This window comes from Oncorhynchus clarkii, chromosome 20, assembly GCF_045791955.1.
Source record: "Oncorhynchus clarkii lewisi isolate Uvic-CL-2024 chromosome 20, UVic_Ocla_1.0, whole genome shotgun sequence".
NCBI lineage: Eukaryota > Metazoa > Chordata > Actinopteri > Salmoniformes > Salmonidae > Oncorhynchus > Oncorhynchus clarkii.
The window spans coordinates 43,876,821-43,902,441 of record NC_092166.1 but is presented as its reverse complement, the minus strand read 5'-3'; the positions used below and the strand labels follow the sequence as shown (position 1 = coordinate 43,902,441).

General features: G+C 42.1%; 1 protein-coding gene and 1 long non-coding RNA gene across 3 annotated transcripts in view; one reads left to right on the top strand and one right to left on the bottom strand.

Moving 5' to 3' along the window:
• The first annotated feature begins 5,534 nt into the window (after positions 1 to 5,534).
• Positions 5,535 to 25,621, top strand: part of LOC139376388 (uncharacterized) — a 46,412-nt gene continuing 26,325 nt past the window's right edge. Inside the window, exons 1-5 of the mRNA XM_071118929.1 lie at positions 5,535 to 6,069; positions 11,808 to 13,678; positions 13,875 to 13,920; positions 17,539 to 17,670; positions 19,539 to 19,640. Coding sequence (XP_070975030.1) covers positions 12,122 to 13,678; positions 13,875 to 13,920; positions 17,539 to 17,670; positions 19,539 to 19,640 — 1,837 coding nt within the window. The 5' untranslated portion in view covers positions 5,535 to 6,069; positions 11,808 to 12,121. The remainder of the gene's footprint in view (positions 6,070 to 11,807; positions 13,679 to 13,874; positions 13,921 to 17,538; positions 17,671 to 19,538; positions 19,641 to 25,621) is intronic.
• LOC139376392 (uncharacterized) lies at positions 10,678 to 25,496 on the bottom strand. 2 transcript variants are annotated; one of them, XR_011627914.1, is made up of 3 exons: positions 24,253 to 25,496; positions 11,199 to 11,289; positions 10,678 to 10,842 (listed from the first exon to the last, which is right to left on the bottom strand). It is a non-coding gene; the product is annotated as an uncharacterized lncRNA (long non-coding RNA). The 2 variants fall into 2 exon arrangements; XR_011627913.1 differs by lacking the exon at positions 10,678 to 10,842 and adding an exon at positions 10,872 to 11,066.

Below are 25,621 nucleotides of genomic sequence, written 5' to 3'. Positions count from 1 at the left end.
ACGAGAATGATTTGGAGTGGCTTTGTGATGGCCACTCCAATACCTAGACTTTGTTGTCCTCAAGTCATTTTCCACAACTTTGGAAGTATGCTTGGGGTCATTGTCCATTTGGAAGATCCATTTGCGACCAAGTTTTAACTTCATGACTGATGTTGCTTCAATATATCCACATAATTTCCCCCCCTCATGATGCCATATATTTTGTGAAGTGCACCAGTCCCTCCTGCAGCAAAGCACCCCCACAACATGATGCTGCCACCCCCGTGCTTCACGTTTGGGATGGTGTTCTTTGGCTTGCAAGCCTCCCCCTTTTTCCTCCAAACATAACGATGGTCATTATGGCCAAACAGTTCTGTTTTTGTTTCATCAGACCATTTCTCCAAAAATAACAATCTGTGTCCCCATGGGCAGTTGCACACCTTAGTCTGGCTTTTTTATGGCGGTTTTGGAGCAGTGGCTTCTTGTATAGGACTTGTTTTACTGTGGATATAGATACCTTTGTACCTGTTTCCTCCAGCATCTTCACAAGGTCCTTTGCTGTTGTTCTAGGATTGATTTGCACTTTTTTCACCAAAGTATGTTCATCTCTAGGAGACAGAACGTCTCTGTTCTGAGCGGTATGGCGGCTGCGTGGTCCCATGGTGTTTATACTTGCGTACTATTGTTTGTACAGATGAACGTGGTACCTTCAGGCGTTTTGGAAATTGCTCTCAAGGATGAACCAGACTTGTGGAGGTCTCCAATTGTTTTTCTGAGGCCTTGGCTGATTTCTTTTGATTTTCCAATTATGTCAAGCAAAGAGGCACAGAGTTTGAAGGTAGGCCTTGAAATACATCCACAACTCCAATTGACTCAAATTATGTCAATTAGCCTATCAGAAGCTTCTAAAGCCATGACATCATTTTCAGGAATTTTCCAAGCTGTTTAAAAACACAGTCAACTTCTGACCCCCTGGAATTGTGATACAATGAATTATAAGTGAAATAATCTGTCTGTAAACAATTTTTGGAAAAATTACTTGTGTCATGCACAAAGTAGATGTCCTAACCGACTTACCAAAACATATAGTTTGTTTACAAGAAATTTGTGGAGTGGTTGAAAAACAAGTTTTAATGACTCCAACCTAAGTGTATGTAAACTTCCGACTTCAACTGTGGGTGTCATTTTAGATTCTGAACTCAATTTCGAATCACACATTACGAATGTGACCAAAATAGCTTTTTACCACCCGAGGAACATTGCCGAGGTCTGTCCTTTTCTATCTCAGGCTGATACAGAGAGACCCGTCCATGCTTTTATTACAAGCAGGCTTGGTTACTGTAATGCTCTCCTGTCTGGTCTAACAGTCAGTATCTGGGTAATATGTGTGAAAGGCTTGATAATGTATGTGATATCAAGAGAGAAGTATATTTTCTGGGTGATATCAATATTGACTGGCTATCATCAAGCTGCCCACTCAGGAAAAAACTTCAAACTGTAACCAGTGCCCAGTGCCTGCAACCTGGATCAGGTTGTCAGTCCACCTACCAGGGTAGTTACAAACAGCACAGGAATTAAATCATCAACATGTATTGATCACATTTTTACTAACGCTGCAGATATTTGCTTTAAAGCTGTATCCAAATCCATAGGATGTAGTGATCACAATATAATAGCCATATCTAGGAAAACCAAAGTTCCAAAGGCTGGGCCTAATATAGTGTATAAGAGGTCATACAATAAGTTTTGTAGTGATTCATATGTTTATGTAAAGAATATTTGCTGGTCTGTGGTGTGTAATGAGGAACAACCAGACGCACTTGACGCATTTATGAAACTACTTATTCCAATTACTAATAAGCACGCACCCATTAAGAAAATGACTGTAAAAATGTTAAATCCCCTTGGATTGATGAGGAATTGAAAAATTGTATGATTGAGAGGGATGAGGCAAAAGGTATGGCAATTAAGTCTGCCAGCCCAACTGATTGTCAAACATACTACAAATTAAGAAATCATGTGACTAAACTAAATAAAAAAGTAAAAACACTATTAAACAAAGATAAATTATACAAAAAAATGATAGGAAAAAGCTTTGGGGCACCTTAAATGAAATTTTGGGGAAAAAAGGCAACTCGGCTCCTACATTCATTGAATCAGATGGCTCATTCATCACAAAGCCCACTGTTATTGCAAACTACTTTAATGACTTTTTCATTGTCAAGATAATCAAACTTATGGATGACATGCCAGCAACAAATGCTGGCACTACACATCCAAGTATATCGGACCAAATTATGAAGGACAAGAATTGTACTTTTGAATTCCGGAAAGTCCGTGTGGAAGAGTCGAAAAAATAATTGTTGTCTGTCAACAATGACCAGCCACCAGGGTCTGACAATCTCGATGGAAAATGACTGAGGATAATAGCAGACGATATTGCCACTCCTATTTGCCTCATCTTCAATTTAAGCCTACTAGAGAGCATGTGCCCTCAGGCCTGGAGGGAAGCTAAAGTCATTCCGCTACCCAAGAATAGTAAAGCACCCTTTACTGTCTCAAATAGCCAACCAATCAGCCTGTTACCAACCCTTAGTAAACTTCTGGAAAAAATTGTGTTTGACAAGATACAATGCTATTTTACAGTAAACAAATTGACAACAGAATTTCAGCATGCTTATAGGAAAAAACACTCAACAACCACAACACTTACACAAATGACTGATGATTGGCTGAGAGAAATTGATGATAAAATGATTGTGGGGCCTGTCTTGTTAGACTTCAGGGCAGCTTTTGACAATATTGATCATTGTCTGCTGCTGGAAAAACATGTGTTATGGCTTTACACCCCCTGCTAATAATGTGGATAAAGACTTACTTGTCAAACAGAACACAGAGGGTGTTCTTTAATGGAAGCCTATCAAATATAATCCAGTTAGAATCAGAAATTCCCCAGGGCAGCTGTTTAGACCAATTGCTTTTTTCAATTTTGACTAACGACATGCTACTGACTTTGAGTAAAGCCAGAGTTTCTATGTATGTGGATGACTCAACACTATACACGCCAGCTTCTACAGCGACTGAAATGACTGCAACACTCAACAAAGAGCTGCAGTTAGTTTCAGAGTGGGTCGCAAGAAATAAGTTAGCCCTAAATATTTCTAAAACTAAAAGCATTGTATTTGGAACAAAACACTCACTAAACCTAAACCTCAACTAAACATTGCAATAAATAACGTGGAAATTGAACGAGTTAAAAAGACTAAACTGCTTGGAGCAACACTAATTGAAAACTGTCATGGTCTAAACATATTGATGCAGTAGTAGCTAAGATGGGGAGAAGTCAGTCTATAATAAAGCGATGCTATGCCTTGTTAACAACACTATCAACAAGGCAGGTCCTACAGGCCCTAAAAAAGCAATTGACTCAGAACAGGGCAGCAGGGCTGGTCCTTGGATGTACACAGAGAGCTAATATTAATATATGCATGTCAATCTCTCCTGGCTGAAAGTGGAAGAGAGATTGACTTCATCGCTACTTTTATTTATGAGAGGTATTGACATGTTGAATGCACCAAGCTGTCTATCTAAACTACTGGCACACAGCTCGGACACCCATGCATACCCCACAAGACATGCTACTTCCGGCGCCAACAGAGATGACCGCCTCGCTTCGCGCTCCTAGGTAACTATGCAGTATTTAGTTTTTTTTTACGTGTTATTTCTTACATTGGTACCCCAGGTAATCTTAGGTTTTATTCCAATTTGCTTACCGCCCCAATAGGTCCACAGACGACGCAATCGTCACCACACTGCAAACTGCCCTAACCCATCTGGACAAGGAATACCTATGTGAGAATGGTATTCATCGACTACAGCTCAGCATTTAACACCATTGCCTGGTACGGCAACTGCTCCACCCACAACTGTAAGGCTCTCCAGATGGTAGTGAGGTCTGCACAACACATCACCGGGGGCAAGCTACCTGCCCTCCAGGACACCTACACCACCCGATGTCACAGGAAGGCCATAAAGATCATCAAGGACAACAACCACCCGAGCAACTGCCTGTTCACCCCGCCATCATCCAGTACAGGTGCATCAAAGCAGGGACCGAGAGACTGAAAAACAGCTTCTATCTCAAGGCCATCAGACTGCTAAACAGCTGCCACTAACATTGAGTGGCTGCTGCCAACATACTAACTCAACTCCAGCCACTTTAATAATGGAAAATTGATGTAAAAAATGTATCACTAGCCACTTTAATCAATGCCACTTTTATATGTTTACATACCCTACATTATTCATCTCATATGTATATACTGTACTCTATACCATCTACTGCATCTTGCCTATGCCGTTCTGTACCATCACTCATTCATATATCTTTATGTACATATTCTTTATCACTCTACACTTGTGTGTGTATAAGGTAGTTGTTGTGGAATTGTTAGGTTAGATTACTCGTTGGTTATTACTGCATTGTCGGAACTAGAAGCACAAGCATTTCGCTACACTCGCATTAACATCTGCTAACCATGTGTATGTGACAAATACAATTTGATTTGAAAAGGTCTCTCCACAGTCCAAGTCCAGAACAGACTATGGGAGGCACCCTGTCCGTGGTCGTTCCCCCCTCTCCCCCCTTTTCCTGGTGCAGGGGAGCTGGGTGGATGTAGTGGCCATGGGTGGGGATTGGCCCCCCTCCCTGGGTCGGCCTTAGCTCTTTCTGGCTCTCTCCCCATATCCCTGGGGCAGGGAGCTGGCTGGATGTAGGGTGCCCCCCTGGTGACTGCTGGTCGGGGTCGGCAACGATTTGAACCTTTTGGCTTTCCATACTCAATTCAATTAACTTTCAATCCGGATTCGCCCATCAAAGTGCTGAGGGTTGATATTAGATTTTTTTTAGATTGCAAAGATTTAGCTTTACTTTTTCGATTGACAGTGCATATATTTGTTCTCAAAACTGTACCTGGGAACATCTGCAGAAAGAAACTATCTACTAGGTAATGTTAAATGATAACTTTCTATTTTTCTCAGTCACAAGTTAACTTTACTTCTCATTTGCTGGACAGCAAATTCAATCCGTATCGTGGAAATTCAGCATTGTCCCGGAAGTGCTGGCTGGGACCAGAAAGGCTGGGGCGGTCCTATGTAAAACAATAGTTCATGATTCGTTCCATTCGAAACGGGCATATCCAACCAGCGTAGGGTGCCGGCTTGAAGTCTGAGGGCAAATTCCCTTCATTATCGTAGCTTCCTCAAAGAATATGGATATACTGAGAAGTACACGTCTTTCCACCCTAACAATGTCGTTGTTCACAAATCGACAGGGTGGGCTGTTTAGCTTCAGCCAATTCTTTCTTTGGATTAGTGGATACATCTCATTATTGTAATACTTTAAGTATTCAATGAGGGTTGTTGACGTCAACCGCCGGTATTAAACAGAGAGAGATGCTATGTCACAAGCCTCATGACATGAATGAGCATAGCCATCTCCGTTATAGTGTTTTTAAAAAAATAGAAGTTGTCAAGTGTCCTACTTATATCAGTATAATCGTAGAAACTTTACTTATATTACTTAAGCATTACTTATATTTGATCAAGTAAAAATCGCGTAGCAAATAAGCCATTCATTTTTTTTGCTTCACCAAATTCGACACGCTTATTGACCATACAAAAAAAACTCGTTACATTGGTGGGCGAAACAATGAAAAAACGTCACCTGCTGGAGGGAGACGATTTTCCGCCGAGTTGGACCTCTCTGGCGTCGTTTAACACAAAGCAGCCGTTCCTGACACTGAAGTTAAGGACGTAGTGAGGCTGGTGTTAGCAAAACTACCATAAATATCGAAACAGCTAAAATATATTGATGATTTCCTATCACTGAGATCATATAGCATTTTGTTTTTACAGCGAGCTTTTATTTTGAAGGCGGAATCGAAAACAGGAAGTCTACATGCTGCCAGCTGTTACAAAACCAATCGTCAGTTCCACTTTCCCGATAGGTTGGAATGTGTCCTGTCCAATGAGAACAGAAGTGATATTTTTGATTCTCAACGGTTTGGCTACACTGCAAGTCTGCTACGGGTGAGTTTGTTTGTTTACTAGCTAATTTACAAGTTGTCCCCCCCCCGGCTACTTAATCAAAAAACCCTGGGTACTTTCGTTGGCAAAACTTGCACTAGCTAAAACGATGGTAAATTGATTAAAATGTTAAATTTTGGTGTTCGCTATACTGCTGCTAACGTTAGCCAAATATTTTACTTAAACTATAAGGCATGAGGGGTGTGGTATTTTGCCAATATTCCACCGCCAAAGGCTGATCTTATCACGACACACCGCGGATTGCCTGGATGCAGCCCTTAGCCGTGGTATATTGGCCAAGTATCACAAAGCCCACAGATTCCTTATTGCTAGTATAAACTGGCTACCAAACTAATTAGAGCAGTACAAATATGTATTGATGTATCGTTGTGACATATGAAATACGAGTGATTGTGTAATAACTACGTAAAAATTTTTATGAACGTGTTAAAGTATGTGACGTGCAGTCATATTCAGGTCCTGATTGGTCAACAAACTTAATTGACACGTTAAATTGTATATTTTGACGCAAAGACCCAAAACGGCATTCCAAAGAAATCCTGGTTGTGAATGAAACGACTAAACAAAGGAACGAAATAGCACAGCAAGTAAGTGATAGAAATAGGTTTTGATTATGTTTTACTGTTAATGAGAATATGCGTAATGCCAACGTGTGTGTGTGTGTGTGTGTGTGTGTGTGTGTGTGTGTGTGAGAACCAGGGACAGTACTGTAGTGACTGCTGCGTCCGTAACTATTTAACTGTACGAGGAATACTTAAAAGGCTGCTAAAATTGTAAATGGCGGTTATCGGTATAAGTGTCCTTTGACCTTTGGTGCGTCACTAATTAAAACTAAATGCCAAGAAAGCTGTAGGCTATTACACCATTATTTATTATCACTGCATGTAAGGCACATGAAAAGAGCAAATGGACTTGAAAGTGTGGTTTGATGAGAACACCAATATTTCGCCAAGGCACATATGTATGGCTGAGTTGTGCACAGACTGCAGTGGACACATCAATTCAGGCTACAAGACAAATGCCAAATATCATTACACATTTTGGAACCATATGTCTCTATCCATTCGTGTGGTGGGTGCACAGTGTGCTATTTGAATGCTGGAATTATTTTAGTGGATGAATGTGCATGGGTGACTTACAGTAGGAGCTTTTTGAAGTAATCCGATGAAAACAACATGACTTGTTGTCACATTAAAAGGTACATTCTAAAAGCTACATTTTACTGGTAAAATGTTATCAATCCTGCAGCAGCCCTCTCTTCTAGCGAGCTAGCTACTTATCGACTCATTAGCCAGTTCGTTTTAGCTCTTGCTAATAATGGCCTACCTAATGACGAATGCTCTTAGAATTGTCAATATAAGCATTTTATTTTGTACAGTTAACAAAAAAACATTAAACATAAAGACAAGATGACAGAAGAGCTAAGTCAAGTAGAAAATGTTAGTTTAGCTAGCTAGCGACCTTGCCTCATTTTGGCAGATTGTCTACTCGGCTTGTTAACTTGTGATAATTTCAGGCTCCTCAATTGGAGAGAGAGAATTCTCACTGAACAAAAATATAAACGGAACATGCAACAATTTCAAAGATGTTACAGTTCATATAAGGAAATCAGTCAATTGACAAATTCATTAGGCCCTAATTTATTTTATTTAACCAGGTAGGCTAGTTGAGAACAAGTTAGCATTTACAACTGCGACCCGTTCCAGTCATAGGCAGCAAAGAACTGGAAGGAAAGGCGGCCAATGGAGGAATTGGCTTTGGGGGTGACCAGTGAAAATATAACTGCTGGAGCATGCGCTATGGGTTGGTGCTGCTATGGTGACCAGTGATCTGAGATAAGGTGGGGCTTTACCTAGTAAAGACTTATAGATGACCTGGAGCCAGTGGGTTTGGCGATGAGTATGAAGCGAGGACCAGCCAACGAGAGCATACAGGTCGCAGTGGTGGGTAGTATAGGGGGCTTTGGTGACAAAAAGGATGGCACTGATAGACAGCATACAATTTGCTGAGTAGTGTGTTGGAGGCCATTTTGTAAAAAACATTGCCTAATTCAGGAATCAGTAGGATAGTCAGTTTTACGAGGGTATGTTTGGCAGCATGAGTGTAGGGTGCTTTGTTGTGAAATAGGAAGCCGATTCTTCTATATTGGAGATACTTAATGTGATTCTGGAAGGAGAGTTTACAGTCTAACCAGACACCTAGGTAGGTGTCCACATTAGAGGTCGACCGATTAATCAGAATGGCCGATTTAATTAGGGCCGATTTCAAGTTTTCATAACAATCGGAAATCAGTATTTTTGGGCGCCGATATATATAAAAAAAAAATATATATATATATATATATATATATATATAATATATCTTTATTTAACTAGGCAAGTCAGTTAACATGAGTCTTCAATATTCCCAGGTAAGACATTTTAGGTTGTAGTTATAGGAATTATAGGACTATTTCCCTCTACCATTTGCCTTTCTAAGGTCTTTGACTATTGGATGACGTTATAGGCACTTTAGTATTGCCAGTGTAACAGTATAGCTTCCGTCCCTCTAGTTAGCGTGCGCTAACTAGCTAGCCATTTCACTTCGGTTACACCAGCCTCATTTCGGGAGTTGATAGGCTTGAAGTCATAAACAGCGCAATGCTTGACGCACAACGAAGAGCTGCTGGCAAAACGCACGAAAGTGCTGTTTGAATGAATGTGTACGCGCCTGCTTCTGCCTACCACCGCTCAGTCAGATTATATGCGACGCAGGACACGCTAGATAATATCTAGTAATATCAACAACCATGTGCAATTTCCGGTCGGAGCTATTTCACCTCCAAAAATAATATTTTGGAAAAAATGAACTTTGGCTATCTACCTGGGAGTCTCATGAGTGAAAACGTTCAAAGGTAAACGATTTGATTGCTTTTCTGATTTTCGTGACAAGGTTGCCTGCTGCTAGCAAGGCATAATGCTATGCTAGGCTATCAATAAAATTACACAAATGCTTGTCTGTAAAACATATTTTGAAAATCTGAGATGACAGGGTGATTAACAAAAGGCTGAGCTGTGTTCCAATACACTTGTGATTTTCATGAATAGGAAGATTTTCTAGGAAGATTTATATCCATTGCGTTATGCTAATTAGTGTCAGTTGATGACAACGGTCCCGTTCACGGGATGGGGTGTCACTAGAGGTTAAAACCTCTTGGAACTACCCATCCCGGATCCGGGAGAATTGTCATCACCTACACTAATTAGCATAGCGCAACGGTCAAAAAATATTACTAGAAAATATTCATATTCATGAAATCACAAGTGAAATATATTGAAACACAGCTTAGCCTTTTATTAATCACCCTGTCATCTCAGATTTTGAAATTATGCTTTACAGCCAAAGCTAGCATTATGTCCAGCTTTATTATTTTTATACCCAAAATATCCTACCCAAAATACCTCCGTTTGTTTGTCACGTTATGTTCAGAAATCCACCGGAAATAGCGGTCACGACAGCGGCGTAAAAAAATTCTAATTAAATCCATAATATCGACAAACATGGCAAATGTTTTTTATAATCAATCCTCAAGGTGTTTTTCAAATATCTATTCGATAATACACTGCTCAAAGAAATAAAGGGAACACTAAAATAACACATCCTAGATCAATATTCTTATTAAATACTTTTTTCTTTACATAGTTGAATGTGCTGACAACAAACTCACAAATTATCAATGGAAATAAAATGTATCATCCCATGGAGGTCTGGATTTGGAGTCACACTCAGAATTAAAGTGGAAAACCACACTACAGGCTGATCCAACTTTGATGTAATGTCCTTAAAACAAGTCAAAAATGAGGCTCAGTAGTGTGTGTGGCCTCCACGTGCCTGTATGACCTCCCTACAACGCCTGGGCATGCTCCTGATGAGGTGGCGGATGGTCTCCTGAGGAATCTCCTCCCAGACCTGGACTAAAGCATCTGCCAACTCCTGGACAGTCTGTGGTGCAACGTGGCGTTGGTGGATGGAGCGAGACATGATGTCCCAGATGTGCTCAATTGGATTCAGGTCTGGGGAACGGGCGGGCCAGTCCATAGCATCAATGCCTTCCTCTTGCAGGAACTGCTGACACACTCCAGCCACATGAGGTCTTGCATTAGGAGGAACCCAGGGCAAACCGCACCAGCATATGATCTCACAAGGGGTCTGAGGATCTCATCTCGGTACCTAATGGCAGTCAGGCTACCTCTGGCGAGCACATGGAGGGCTGTGCGGCCCCCCAAAGAAATGCCACCCCACACCATGACTGACCCACCCCCAAATCGGTCATGCTGGAGGATGTTGCAGGCAGCAGAACGTTCTCCACGGCGTCTCCAGACTCTGTCACCTGCTCAGTGTGAACCTACTTTCATCTGTGAAGAGCTCAGGGCGCCAGTGGTGAATTTGCCAATCTTGGTGTTCTCTGGCAAATGCCAAACGTCCTGCACGGTGTTGGGCTGTAACCACAACCCCCACCTGTGGACGTCGGGCCCTCATACCACACTCATGGAGTCTGTTTCTGACCGTTTGAGCAGACACATGCACATTTGTGGCCTGCTGGAGGTCATTTTGCAGGGCTCTGGCAGTGCTCCTCCTTGCACAAAGGCGGAGGTAGCGGTCCTGCTGCTGGGTTGTTGCCCTCCTACGGCCGCCTCCACGTCTCCTGATGTACTGGCCTGTCTCCTGGTAGACTCCATGGGTTGATACATTTGATTTTGTTGTCAGCACATTCAACTATGTAAAAAAAAGTATTTAATAATTTGGAGGTGGTTTATGGTAGAGAAATTAACATTACATTTTCTGGCAACCACTCTGGCGGACATTATTACATTCAACATGCCAATTGCACACTCCCTCAACTTGAGACATCTGGTGCACTGAGACAATGTTGTTTAATCAGCTTCTTGATGTGCCACACCTGTCAGGTGGCTGGATTCTTGGCAAATGAGAAATGCTCACTATCAGTGCCGTAAAAAGAGTTTGTGCACAAAATTTGAGAAATTATTTTTGACATAGGACCAACACTTTACATGTATTATTTTTGTTCAGTGTATTATCATTATAAAAATGAATTGTATACAGTTTCTTACCTTTTAATATTCTCAATGGCAGAGCTGTCAAAGTTGTGAGAAACCTTTCAGGTCTGGTGGAGGCGAAGTGCCTCCCTGTGGCAGTGTCTCCCTGCCAAAACAAAACATTTGTTAAATCCTGCCAAGATTACGCTACCCATATTGTTAATAAACATTGTTCAAGATCAGAATCTGAAAAATAGAGATGTTTCTATGTTAAATGCACATGTTTAACATTAGTGGATTGAATACATTTCTTTAGTTAGGATTGTTTAGTGTTTCCAGTCCCCTTTAAAACGCCATAATGTTTCATCTGTAGACGCTACAATGCAAACGTTGGTGTATTGTAAAGCTTTACAGCTTGATCTGTAATGTGATTTATTATTTAGATTGAAAATATGTTTAATCTATGAAGGTTGAAAAATATTAATTTGAATGTTACCCATATAAACTCTACATTTAGCCCCTGTTCCTCCCATTTGTTCCATATTGGGTCTATCCTATTATGGTTGAACTCATAAAATATTAAGTTATTTAACCTAGTCATAGCTGCAGCCATTGCCTGTTGGGCGTATCTAATTTTGTTTGTACATTGATTTGATTATGGGAATTTCTATTTCTACCCTACAGGCCACTGACAAGGGCAATCTGAACCTCACTGCCAATGATCTCTGGGGTCACAAACATTTTTCTGCTTTGAAGCATTAAGCACGGAATCTGCCACCTGGCTCTGTGGAGCAAAGAAGTACCCAAGAGACACCAACAGTGTCAATTAGTCCCATTCCACCAATGTCAGGCCTATTGATTCTAAGTTAAGCAACCAATTTGCAAGGAAGATCCCATTCAGTCTGAAAGCAGCCCAGAGATAACCAGTCAGACAGCGCAACTGAATTGTCCAACTATCCACCTTGACTGCCCCGGGCCAAATACAGACGTCCCCTGTAATGTCACTCCATATGGAGACTCTGCCAGACTTTAGTGTTATAAGTGGAGAAACTTCACCTCTTTCAGACAGCGGTCATTCATCTACACCATCACAGCACAGTGGTATCAGTGGGGAGCCCAGAGCCAAGCGCTGGTCCTCTAACCCAATAACCATGCGCACCCATATTTTAAAACCCAGCCATCTGGGATTCAACGGGCAGAAGTCCTGCTCCCCAATTTTGAGTCCCATACGTACCTCAAAGATCTTCAGGATTCAAGATGAAACTTTACCGAACTGCACCGGAGAAAGTTTATTTGAGGACACTATAGACCCCTGCTTTTTGCCTATGGTGGAGCCCACTGTTGGCAGCTCTACAATGGCTTTGTCACACACACCTCCGGAGACTTGCATTTCTATGAAAGAGAGTTTCACTAAACCAGAGGATGCAAATAAAGATTTGCAAAGGGGCTCTAATTTTAGTCTCAGTTTGCAGGGAAGTCCAACAGCTCTCAGGGAGACTATATCAACCAGTAGCTGTTCCAGAGCTTCCCTGGAGGGCACCCATGACATATCTGCATTCGAGGGCAGCAAAGAAAGTCTGCATTCCTTAGAACATAAGGTACAGAACCTGACGACCGAGGTTGCTGTGTCTGTTGTGGTGCAAAAATCAAGTGTTGCCTCTTCCTGTCTCTCAAATGCTAATGTCACATACATAATTTGCCCTGATAGTGAGATGTCTGCGTCCTATACGGTGCCATTGTCCTCGTCAACATCTGGTTCCTTGTGTGATGACAAGAGGGTGAACAACGTCACCTTTGAACTTATGGTTGAACCAACACTGGAGCCCAAAACTGGGACCAACGAGCCCAATGTCACGACTACTGCGCTGGAGGCTGTGGAGATTAGTAGGCCAATGAAAGACACTTTTGAAGCTTGCCGTCCTATGAAGTTCAATGCAATCACTGAGCAAGAGACTTATGATGGTACCAAACAACCTCTAAATAATACTTTTCAAACTAACCCCCATGTAAATGCAACCACTGAGCCAGTGACCATTGTTGGCAATGCACGCCCCCCTTTTCAAACTGACCACGAACCAACAAAAAGTGCTGAAGTTGATGTCCGTGAACATATGGTACAGTCCCAACCAGGCCCGTCCGGGAGAGATGGTGACCCCTTCACCTTGGATGATACTCTGGAGTTGGGTCCCAACTTTCGGCTCACATCCACTCCCATGGTTACATCTACGGCTTTAAGGAAACCAGAGAGACACTCAGATGTGCGGAAAAAGTTATCTTCGGGCATCCTGCCAAAACCAGCTAAACCACCTGCTGTCTCTAAACTCGCCACTTATAGGAAGATGTTCCTTCAGCCCCAGGGTGTCACCTCCAAACCCAAATCACTGTTACCCCCACTGAGATCTGTGTCCCAGCTTCCATCATGGACTCGCCCACCAAAGACCAAGACAGTCCCCGTGGCTTCAGCCCCCTCGGAGCCATCCTCTGCCATACCAAGCAGAAGATGCAAAACACGAGCAGATGCCCTGGGACATGCTGCGGTCACTGTTTCTCAGCAGGTAGGCTATGGGGAATGCTAAGTGTGGTTACATCTCAAAAGGATATATTTAAAAAAAAAAATCTAAACATTTTAATATGAAGGCTATATTTATGAGTTTGATATTATCCTCTACCAACCCATCCACTGTATTTAGTAAGATTGAATCAACAGATTCTACAAGGCTGTCCAGTTCTTTCCCTCCATTTCTCTCCTAGGCCTCGACAGATGATACTTCCAGTTGTAGGCGTAGCACAATTGCAGGTGAGCAGCTGTTCCTTTGAATCTGTTGGGTATATATGGCTCTCTCAAAGTTTTAAACCTTTCCTCGTATCCTATCCTCTGCTGATTACTGATTTGGCCGAACATGGCAGGTGAAAGCAATATAGTGGAAACTTATCTTTTCCTTTTACCTCTGTGTTCATGAAGGAAATGATATGGGGAGAAGAAGCCATTTTAGAGTACTGAGACAGACTAAAGGGACTCTCAATCATACTTCCCTGATTCCTTACATCCTCTTTCTCAAACGCATTTGATAAAAAGGTTCTAGGAGGAGGCAGCGGCGAAAAATCAAGAGATACAATTTAAGATTTACGTCTTTACACACACTCAGTACGTTCGGAAAGTATTCAGACCCCTGGACGTTTTCCACATTTTGTTACAGCCTTATTCTAAAATGTCATCAATCTATCTCATAACAGGGTTAGACATTTTTGCACATTTATTGCAAAACAAAAATGCAATGCAAATAGTCTGGGTATCCATTGGATTAGATGTTCGGGTCTTATGGCTTGGGGGTAGAAGCTGTTTAGAAGCCTCTTGGACCTAGACTTGGTGCTCTGGTAAGCAGAGAGAACAGTCCATGACTAGGGTGGCTGGAATCTTTTACAATTTTTAGGGCCTTCCTCTGACACCGCCTGGTATAGAGGTCCTGGATTTTGGCTCCACTTATGTACTGGGCAGTTCGCACTACCCTCTGTAGTCCCTTACGGTCGGAGGCTGAGCAGCTGTCATAAGAGGCAGTGCTGCAACCAGTCTGGATGCTGTAGAACCTTTTGAGTATCTGAGGACCCAGGCCAAATCTTGTCAGTCTCCTGAGGGGGAATAGGTTTTTATTGTGCCCTCTTCACATCTTGGTGTGCTTGGACCATGTTAGTTTGTTGATGTGGACAACAAGGAACTTAAAGCTCTCAACCTGCTCCACTACAGCCCTATCGATGAGAATGGGGATGTGCTCGGTCCTCCTTTTCCTGTAGTCCACAATCCTCTCCTTTGTCTTGATCACATTGAGGGAGAGGTTGTTGTCCTGGCACCACACGGCCAGGTCTCTGACCTTCTCCCTGTAGGCAGTCTCATCGTTGTCGGTGATCAGGCCTACCACTTGTCATCGGCAAACTTAATGATGGTGTCGGAGTCGTGCCTGGCCATGCAGTCATAAGTGTACAGGAGGGGACTGAACACGCACCCCTGAGGGACCCCTGTGTTGAGGATCAGCGTGACGGATGTTGTTACCTACCCTTACCACCTGGGGGAGGCCCGTCAGGAAGTCCAGGATCCAGTTGCAGAGAGAGGTGTTTAATCCCAGGGTCCTTAGCTTATTGATGAGCTTTGAGGGCACTATGGTGTTGAATGCTGAGCTGTAGTCAATGAATAGTATTCTCACATAGGTGTTCCTTTTGTCCAGGTGGGAAAGGGCAGTGTGGAGTGCAATAGAGACTGCATTGTCTGTGGATCTTTTGGGGCGGTATGCAAATTGGAGTGGGTCTAGGGTTTCCTGGATAATGGTGTTGATGTGAGTCATGACCAACCTTTCAAAGCACTTCATGTCTACAGACGTCAGTGCTACAGGTCGGTAGTCATTTAGGCAGGTTACCTTGGTGTTCTTGGGCACAGGCACGATGGTGGTCTGCTTGAAACATGTTGGTATTAGACTCCGACAGGGAGAGTTTGAAAATGTCAGTGAAGACACTTGCTATAGTTGGTCAGCGCATGCCGTCTGGCCCCGCAGCCTTGTGAATATTGACATGTGTAAAGGTCTTATTCACATCGGCTGCGGAGAACGTGAGTCTTCCGGAACAGCTAGTGCTCTCATGCATGTTTCGGTGTTATTTTCCTCGACGCAAGCTTAGCGGTAGTTTAGCTCGTCTGGTAAGCTCGGAACCGGTGTAGTACGATTCGACCGTAGTCCTGTATTGACGCTTTGCCTGTTTTATGGTCCGTCAGAGATCGTAGCGTGTTTCTTATAAGCTTCCGGGTGAGAGTCCCGCTCATTGAAAGCGGCAGCTCTAGCCTTTAGCTCAATGCGGATGTTGCATGTAATTAATTTCTTCTGGTTGGGGTATGTATGTACAGTCACTGTGGGGATGATGTCATTGATGCACTTATTGATGTAGCCAATGACTGACATGGTGTACTCCTCAATGCTATAGGAAGAATCCCGGAACATATTCCAGTCTGTGCCAGCAAAACAGTCCTGTAGCTTAGAATCTGCTTCATCTTACTACTTTTTTATTGACCGGGTCACTGGTGCTTCCTGCTTTACTTTTTGTAAGCTTTTTACTTTTTGTAAGCAGGAATCAGGAGGATGGAATTATGGTCAGATTTGCCAAATGGAGGGCAAAGGGAGAGCTTTGTATGTGTCTCTGTGTGGAGTATAGGTGGTCTAGAGTTTTTGAAAGTTTTTTTTTTTTTTCCCTCTGGTTGCAAATTTAACATGCTGATAGAAATTTGGTAAAACAGATTTAAGTTTCCCTGCATTAATGTCCCCGGCTACTTGGAGCTCCGCCTCTGGGTTAGTGTTTTCTTATGGCGGAATACAGCTTATTCAATGCTGTCTTTAGTGCCAGCCTCAGTCTGTGGTGGTATGTAGACAGCTCTGAAAATACAGATGAATTCTCTAGGTAGATAGTGTGGTCTACCGTTTATCATGAGATACTCTACCTCAGGTGAGCAATAGCTTGAGTCTTCCTTAGATATCGTGCACCAGCTGTTATTTACAAAAATGTACATAGGCTGCCGCCCCTTGTCTTACCAGATGCTACTGTTCTGCTGGTACAGCGTATAAACCACCAGCTGTATTTTGATTGTGTCGTCGTTCAGCCACGACTCCATGACGCATAAGATATTACCGTTTTGAATGTCCCGTTGGTAGTTTAATCTTCTGTGTAGGTCATAGATTTTATTCTCCGAAGATTGCACTTTTACTAGCAGAATGGAATGAAGTGGGGGTTTATTCGATCGCATACGAATTCTCGGAAAGCAGCCTGCCCCTCTGGCCCATTTTCGCCGCCGCCTCTTCACGCAAATCACGGGAGTCTGGGCCTGTTCCAGAGAAAGCAGTATATCATTTGCTTTGGACTCGTTAAAGGAATAAAAGGATTCTGTCACTCCATGGTGAGTAATCGCAGTCCTGATGTCCCAAAGTTAAGTTAAGTTAAGAGATGGCAGCGGCAACATTAAATACAAAATAAGTAAAATATTTTTTTTTTAAACAATCGGTTGGGGACACGTAAAACTTCTCCGGCCACCCTTGTTATGACACTCATCTTTGAGATGTTTCTATAACTTGGAGTCCACCTGTTCAGGTACTTCTGTTTTTTTATGAGGCTGTAACGTAACAAAATGTGAAATAAGGGAAGGGTTCTGACTACTTTATGAAAGCATTGCCAAGGCATTGCCAAGTTATTGCCAAGTTATTGTTACTCATTGTATGTATTACTTGTTTTACTTTTCTATTGTTCTATATTCTTTCTCTGCATTATTAGGAAGGGCCAGTAATAAAGCATTTCACTGTTAGTCTACACCTATTGTTTACAAAGCATGTGACACTTTTTTGTTTTGATTCCCTCAGTCATCACCTCTAATTTATTGTTGAATTTATAGAATCCAAGCTGATGAGCACTGGCCTGAGGAAACCTCAATCCTATGGCACTCAGAGATCCATAGCTAGCCTCAGGCATCCTGCAGTAAGAGCTATGGCAAGCTGCTCCACTGAAAACCCCAGCCTCTCTTCAGGTATGAACAGCATTGTATGAGAGTGTTGGGATTAAACCTAACTGCCCATTATGTGAATCTTACAAGCTTGATCCCACAACTTCATGTACAGTGCATTTGGAAAATATTCAGACCCCTTGACTTTTTCCTGATTTTATTGCATTCTAAAATTTAATATTTTTCCCCTCAATCTATACACAACACTAGATAATGACAACGCGAAAACAAGTTTATACATTTTTCAAAATTTATAAAGAATAAACATACCTTATTTACATAAGTATTCAGACCCTTTGCTAATGACTCCAAATTGAGCTCAGGTGCATCCTGTTTCCATTGATCATCCTTGATGTTTCTACAACTTGATTGGAGTCGACCTGTGGTAAATTCAATTGATTGGACATGATTTGTAAAGCAACACCTGTCTATAGCGGTTCCCACAGTTGACCCTGCAGCACTCCACCAATCAGGCCTATATAGTAGTGGCCAGACAGAAGACACTCTTTATTAAAAGGCACATGACCGGCCGCTTGGAGTTTTCCAAAAGGCACCTAAAGCACTCCATGAGAAACAAGATTCTCTGATCTGATGAAATCAAGATTGAACTCTTTGCCCTGAATGCTAAGCGTCACGTCTGGAGGAAACCTGACACCATCCCTACGGTGAAGCATGGTGGTGGCAGCATAATGCTTTGGATGTTTTTCAGCTGCAGGGACTGAGGGGAAAGATGAAGAGAGCAGAGATCCTGAATGAAAACCTGCTCAGGACCTGCGACTGGGGGTCGGTTCACCTTCCAACAGGACAATGACCATAAGCACACAGTCAAGACAATGCAGGAGTGGCTTTGGGACAAGTCTCAATGTCCTTGAGTGGCCCAGCCCGGATTTGAACTCGATCAAACATCTCTGGAGAGACCTGAAAATAGCTGTGCAGCGAAGCACCTCATCCCACCTGACGGTGCTTGAGACTATCTGCAGAGAAGAATGGGAGAAACCCCCCCCCCCAAATAAAGGTGTGCCAAGCTTGTAGCATCATATCCAAGAAGACTCGAGGCTGTGATCACTGCCAAAGGTGTTTCAACAGAGTGAAGAGTAAGGGTCTGAATACTTCTGATATTTCAGTTTTGTATGTTGTACAGTACAGGAGGGGACTAAGAACACACCCCTGAAGGGCCCTGTGTTTGTCAGCGTGGCGGATGTTGCCTACCCTCACCAACTGGGGGGGCGGCCCGTCAGGAAATCCAGGATCCAGTTACAGTGGAAGGTGTTCAGTGCCAGGGTCCTGAGCTTGGTGATGAGCTTTGAGGGCACCATGTTGTTGAATGTTGAGCTGTAGTCAGTGAACAGCATTTTGACTTTAATTTTGTGAAGGTGGGTAAAGGCAGTGTGGTGTGCAATATATTTCATCATCTGTGGAGCCGTTGGGCCGGTTTGCAAATTGGAGTAGTGAGTAATGGGTCTGAATACTTATGTAAATGTGTTAATTTCTGTTTTTTTATACATTTGTAAAAATGTCAACCTGTTTTTGCTTTGTCATTATGGGGTATTGTGTGTAGATTGGGGGGGGGGGGGGGGGATTTTCATACATTTTAGAATAAGGCTGTGGAAAAAGTCAAGGGGTCTGAGGTCTACTTTACAAACGTGCTGTAAGTTGCCATATGATCTGTTAATGTAATGGTACTGTGTTTTTCTGTCATGCATATCTGAATTGTATAACCTAAACAGTACATTAATTACTTATGAGTATTCCACCTGTAAGTGTTAACCCAGTTATTTGTTGTCCATGTTTCCTTATCAGACAAATCCCTGACAAGGTTGTTTTTGTCAAACATTTGAAAATAGAAAACTTAAATCCTTTGTTTTTGGTCATTATTTTCCATTTCATCACAGGTTTAAATGCAAGGAGTCTACAAGCACCCAACCAAGGCCAGAAGCACTTGCCAACCAGCAGTGATGCTTTTCCTGTAGCAAAGAGGGAAAAAATAGATGAAGGTGGGTGTGTATTTGTCAATAACTGCTTGTGTGCGATGTCTAATATCACAGGAGCTCCCAGTGATATCATGAATACCTTGAGTCTGTAGATATTAGCTGTTTTTCCTTCAGCGTGCTTACATACTTCTGTCAAAGTCACTACCTGTGCTGATGTTCCTCCAGGTAACATGCCTTTCACTTTCACATTGTATTAACTGCCCAGCCTGCATTCCTCACACCCCCCTCCACAATGCTTGATTCTCCAGTGGATGATTCTTAATAAACCCATCAGAGCTGGTCCAAAACCAACTCACAACTGTCATGTTCAAGTAATGTGGTATCTGGAGGAAGCATCAGAGTAGCTGGATTACATGGTGTGCCATGTTGTATGATGTATCTATTATGGATGATGTATTTATTATGCCAAAGCAGCAGCTACTCTTTCTGGGTTCCAGCAAAATTAAGGCAGTTTATACAGTTTTAAATCATTACAATACATTCACAGATTTCAGAACACTGTGTGCCTTCAGGCCCCTACCACTACCACATATATACAGTACTAAATCCATGTGTATGCATAGTGTCTGTGCCAATGTTTGTTGTTTCCCAGTCCCCGCTTTTCCATAATTTTTTATTATATATATATATATATATATATATATATATATATATATATATATATATATATATTTATTTTAATGCTTGCGTCAGTTACTTGATGTGGAATAGTTCCATGTAGTCATGGCTCTATATAGTACTGTGTGCCTCCCATAGTCTGTTCTGGACTTGGACTGTGAAGAGACCGCTTGTGGAATGTCTTGTTGGGTATGCATGGGTGTCTGAGCTGTGTGCCAGTAGTTTAGACAGACAGCTTGGTGCATTCAACATGTCAATACCTCTCATAAATAAAAGTAGTGATGAAGTCAATCTCTCCTCTACTTTCAGCCAGGAGAGATTGACATGCACATTATTAATATTAGCTCTCAGCGTACATGCAAGGGCCAGCTGTTCTGCCCTGTTCTGAGCCAATTGCAAGTCCTTTTTTGTGGCACCTGACCACAAGACTGAACAGTCAAGGTGCTACAAAACTGGGGCCTGTAGGACCTGCCTTGTTGATAGTGTTAAGGCAGCGCATCGCTTTATTATAGACCATCTTAGCTACTACTGCATCAATATGTTTTGACCATGACAGTGTACAATTAGTGTTACTCAAAGCAGTTGACTCTTCTCAATTTTCACAATTTATTACCGCCTGCTATTATCCTGTCATTTTCCATTGAGATTGTCAGACCCCGGTGGCTTGTCATTGTTGATGGACAAAAATAAATAAATGTTCACCTCTTCTCCACTGACTTTACGGAATTGAAGTGTACAATTCTTGTCTTTCATAATTTGGTCTGATATACTTGGATGTGTAGTGTCAGTGTTTTAAGGTGCACCAATGCTTTTTTACTATCATTCTTTATATAATTTCTTTGTTTCATAGTGAACTTTATTTAGTTTAATAACAATTTAAAAAAATGTGCTAATCAGTTAGGCTGCCAGACTTACCCTTTGCCTCATCCCTCTCAACCATACCATTTTTAAATTCCCTTGGATTAATGAAGATTTGAACAGCTTTGAGTCATTTTCTTAGTGGGTGCGTGCTTATTAGTCTACAGGCGAAAGAAACGCACACCTATTTAGGAGAGGAGTGGAACACTTAAAAAAAAAATAATAATGAAGGAGCGCCGCGCACTCTAGGAGGTCAGATGCAAAAATACTTGTCCAACGTTTCGACAGACAAGCTGTCTTCGTCAGGGTATAATGACAAACTAATTTTATATAGTGTCAAAAGATACACGCAGATGTTTTGTAATCATGGCGGGGTGTGGCCTGATAATTGGTTAATTTTCATATTAAAATGGCATACAAAAAAACTATTGGGATAGCTTAAGATCTTAGATACAATTTGGCTACATAAGCCTACAAACCTTTACAATAGCTATATCACAAGAATGGCTTCAGATCAAAGTCTACGTTGAGACTGACAGGAGCGAGGGTCTTTAAATTAAAGATCCAGGCAGCCTCTCGTTTTTTTTTATTTGTTTTTATTTAATTTTTTTACCCCTTTCTCCCCAATTTCGTGGTATCCAATTGTTGTTGTAGCTACTATCTTGTCTCATTGCTACAACTCCCGTACGGGCTCGGGAGAGACGAAGGCTGAATGTCATGCGTCCTCCGATACACAACCCAAACAGCCGTACTGCTTCTTAACACAGCGCGCCTCCAACCCGGAAGCCAGCCGCACCAATGTGTCGGAGGCTACACCGTGCACCTGGCAACCTTGGCTAGCACGCACTGCGCCCGGCCCGCCACAGGAGTCGCTGGTGCGCGATGAGACAAGGAGATCCCTACCGACCAATCCCTCCCTAACCCGGACGACGCTAGGCCAATTGTGCGTCGCCCCACGGACCTCCCGGTCGCGGCCGGTTACGACAGAGCCTGGGCGCGAACCCAGGGACTCTGATGGCACAGCTGGCGCTGCAGTACAGCGCCCTTAACCACTGCGCCACCCGGGAGGCCCAGCCTCTCGTTTTAACAATACATTTGAGGTCAACCCCTCTCCTAGGGAGGATGACATGTTCGATGCCAATGTAACGTAGAGACGAAATCGAGTGGTTTTCTTCAAAAAAAGTGGGCCGCAACTGGGTATGTCGAGTTTTTGCACCTAATGGTGCTACGATGCTCCGAGATGGGTACTTTTTATTTGCGCTTTGTTTTACCCACAATTTTTAACAAGGATAAGTTATAAGATAAATAACTGCCTTAGTGGCGCATGTGATAACACCTTTGATTGGGATCTGTTTCCCTGTTTGGGGATGTTTGAAGGATCTACATTTATAAGTGCCATTGCATTGAGCACAGCCACTACACTTGTAGTTTCCATCCAGTAGGTGTGCAAATACACGTTGTGCAGGGATATCCTGGGGTGGTAAATCAGTTTACCAGCTGATCTCTGAGGTTTCTTCCCCGCGGAAATATACGACCAAGGGAAGGTCCGAAAACGCAGTGCCGATCCCATCATCGGATCTTAGACTGTGCCAATGTTTGAACGATTCCCTTAATTTGTTAGTTAGAACGCAAGAATGCTTATTTTTGCGAGACTCGAGGTCATGTTTTTAATTTTCTCAATGGCAGTATTAATCTGACCGTTTTTGTACTCATATTTATGTCAATCTGATTTTGTTTTTTTACATTCTTTTGATTAGACAGAATTGGCTGTAGGGCAAACTGTTTCTCAAGAGAAGTGGGTGACCACTATCAGCCCTCATCAAACTGTTACGATCAGTAGGTTTCCTGTAAAGGTCAGTGTATAGAACATTATCTTCACACAAGATCAGAAGATCAAGAAAATTGATTTGCCGTTTATCAGATTGCATAGTAAATCTCAGATGCTCAGAACAGGAGTTAAGAAAAGCATGGAACGCCTGGAGCTGTTTTGCATCACCCCTCCATAGAAAAAAAATAATGTTAGGCAAGAACATTTGAGAGGATTTAAAATACTGTTTCTCCATGTAACCCACAGGAGCCATGGGGGATCCCATAGCAGTACCCTTCATCTGAATAAAGAAATAATTTAGTACTCATTTATTACTCACAAGTAGTGTATGAGTTCTATTTCAGCCATTGTTATGCATGCACTGGAAGGTAGTTCATTAGGGTCACATTGCAGAAGAAAATGTTCCATAGCTTCAATACGGCCCTCATGTGGAAAATGTGTGTGTGTGTATAACGACAACATCAAAAGTAACTAACAGTATTCTCGGGGAGAGGACCAAGAGATTCATTAAGAGATCATACTGCTGGTGTCCTTTACAAAGGAGGGGAGCTGTTCTGTGTGTGGTCTAATACAAAAGTAGATAGAGGGTCCATTACAATAGGGCGCCCTGGAGGATTTGTAACATTGTGTAATTTCTGGCAAAGTATAAAAAGTGCCAATTTTAGGGTGTTGAATAGCCAAAAAGTTGTTTTATTTTTACTTAAATACCCATCTAGGACCATAAAGATTGTGTTCTGAAATTGGGCAGTGGGGTCACTTCTGAGTTTCTGGTAAAAGGTGTTGTCAAACAGTTGTCTATGACCCTCATTTACATTAAACTGTCCTATCCATGAGTACAACCGACCCACCCTTATCAGCAGGGCGGGTAAGGACTGACGTATCGGATTGTAAATCAAGCGACGCTTGTTAGGTAAATTATGGAAAGTTATGTACTCGTGTTTGTTCTAAGATGAACATCCTTTTTCAGCAAGTCTGCAATATGTCTTAATAGAGTGATTGTGATTGGCTGGAGGTACAAAATAACTCTTACTTCTAAAAGGAGTTGGAGTATATGCAGGTGAGAAACCTACATGTTCAGTAGAAATATCACGAATAGGGGAATACTTTAGCTCCCCTAAGGTTGTTTCTAAAGAACTTAAACATGTCTATCTTAACATCAAAATCGTTGCACTGAGTTGTAGGCACAGAAGATAACCCTTTATTACACAATGAAATATGGGCAGTGAGCTATCTTGCTTGATAAATTAAAAACCTACAGTCTCGTGGGTTCTGGGACATTGTGAACGGCCTTTGGTAGTAATTTCTTCTTACCCCGTTGGGTGCGGCATCTCGTCGGTACCCACGGCCACCTCTGTCCTTCCGTCGGCCCAGTCTCTCGTTGTATAAGAGAACTGGCACTGGAAGCAGATGAGGCGCTGGTTGTAGAGCGTTGATCAGACGGGGGTGGATAGAAGTAAGCGGCATCCCTCCTGCGTCTGTCATGGAGAGGAGGAGCAGGACCTCGTTTTTTGTCAGGGTTTCTCCAGAAGTTGACTTTCATCTGCCTTTTTTTTTGTCTTGGTTTAATTTCTTGATTTTTAAGTTGCTTTATTTCTGTAGACAATTTGTCCTGGCGCGCGCTTGGTTAGTTTTCATCAGTTCATTGAAATATGCCATCATTAACAGCTCCTTGCAGAGCTGTGTGTTTTTACTTGCTTTTTAAAAAAATGCGTGCTTATTAGTAACTGGAATAAGTAAGTTTCATAAATGTGTCAAGTGCAGCGTCTGGTTGCTCCTCATTACACACCACAGACCAGCAAATATATTCTTCACATCATCAACATATGAATCACTACAAAACTTCTTGTATGACCTCTTATACACTATATTAGGCCCAGCCTTTGGAACTTTGGATTTCCTAGATATGGCTATATTATGATCACTACATCCTATGGATTTGGGTATTGCTTTAAAGCAATTTTCTGCAGCGTTAGTAAAAATATGATCAATACATTGATTTAATTCCTGTGCTGTTTGTAACCACCCTGGTAGGTTGACTGACAACCTGATCCAGATTGCAGGCACTGGTTACTGTTTGAAGTTTTTTCCTGAGTGGGCAGCTTGATGATAGCCAGTCAATATTTAAATCACCCAGAAAATATACTTCTCCGTTGATCACATGCATTTCACACACATTATCCAGATACTGACTGTTAGCACTTGGTCTATAGCAGCTTCCCCACAAGAATGGGCTTTAGGTGAGACAGATGAACCTGTAGCCATATTACTTCAACAGTATTTACCATTAGATCGTCTCTAAGCTTTTACAGGAATGTGGTTCTGAATATAGACCGCAACACCACCTCAGTAGGCATTTCTGTCTTTTCATTAGATGTTAACCATGTATTGCTACCACTATCATCAAAGGTATTATCTAAGTGAGTTTGAGAGTCATAATATGAATGTCATCTGTTACAAGTTATTGACTTCATGGACCTTGTTTCTTAGGCTACATGTTAATATGGGCTATTTTTAATGCTTTACTGGGACGCTTATCAGAGGTAGACTTACTCATTTTATTTACACTGCCTCAGTGCTAACAGTGTAACTCTGTTTTTTAGCTGTAGGATAAACCGATGCATTTGGTGCAATTAGGGGTACATACAATACATGGACTCCATCATTCCTGTAGAGTATCTTC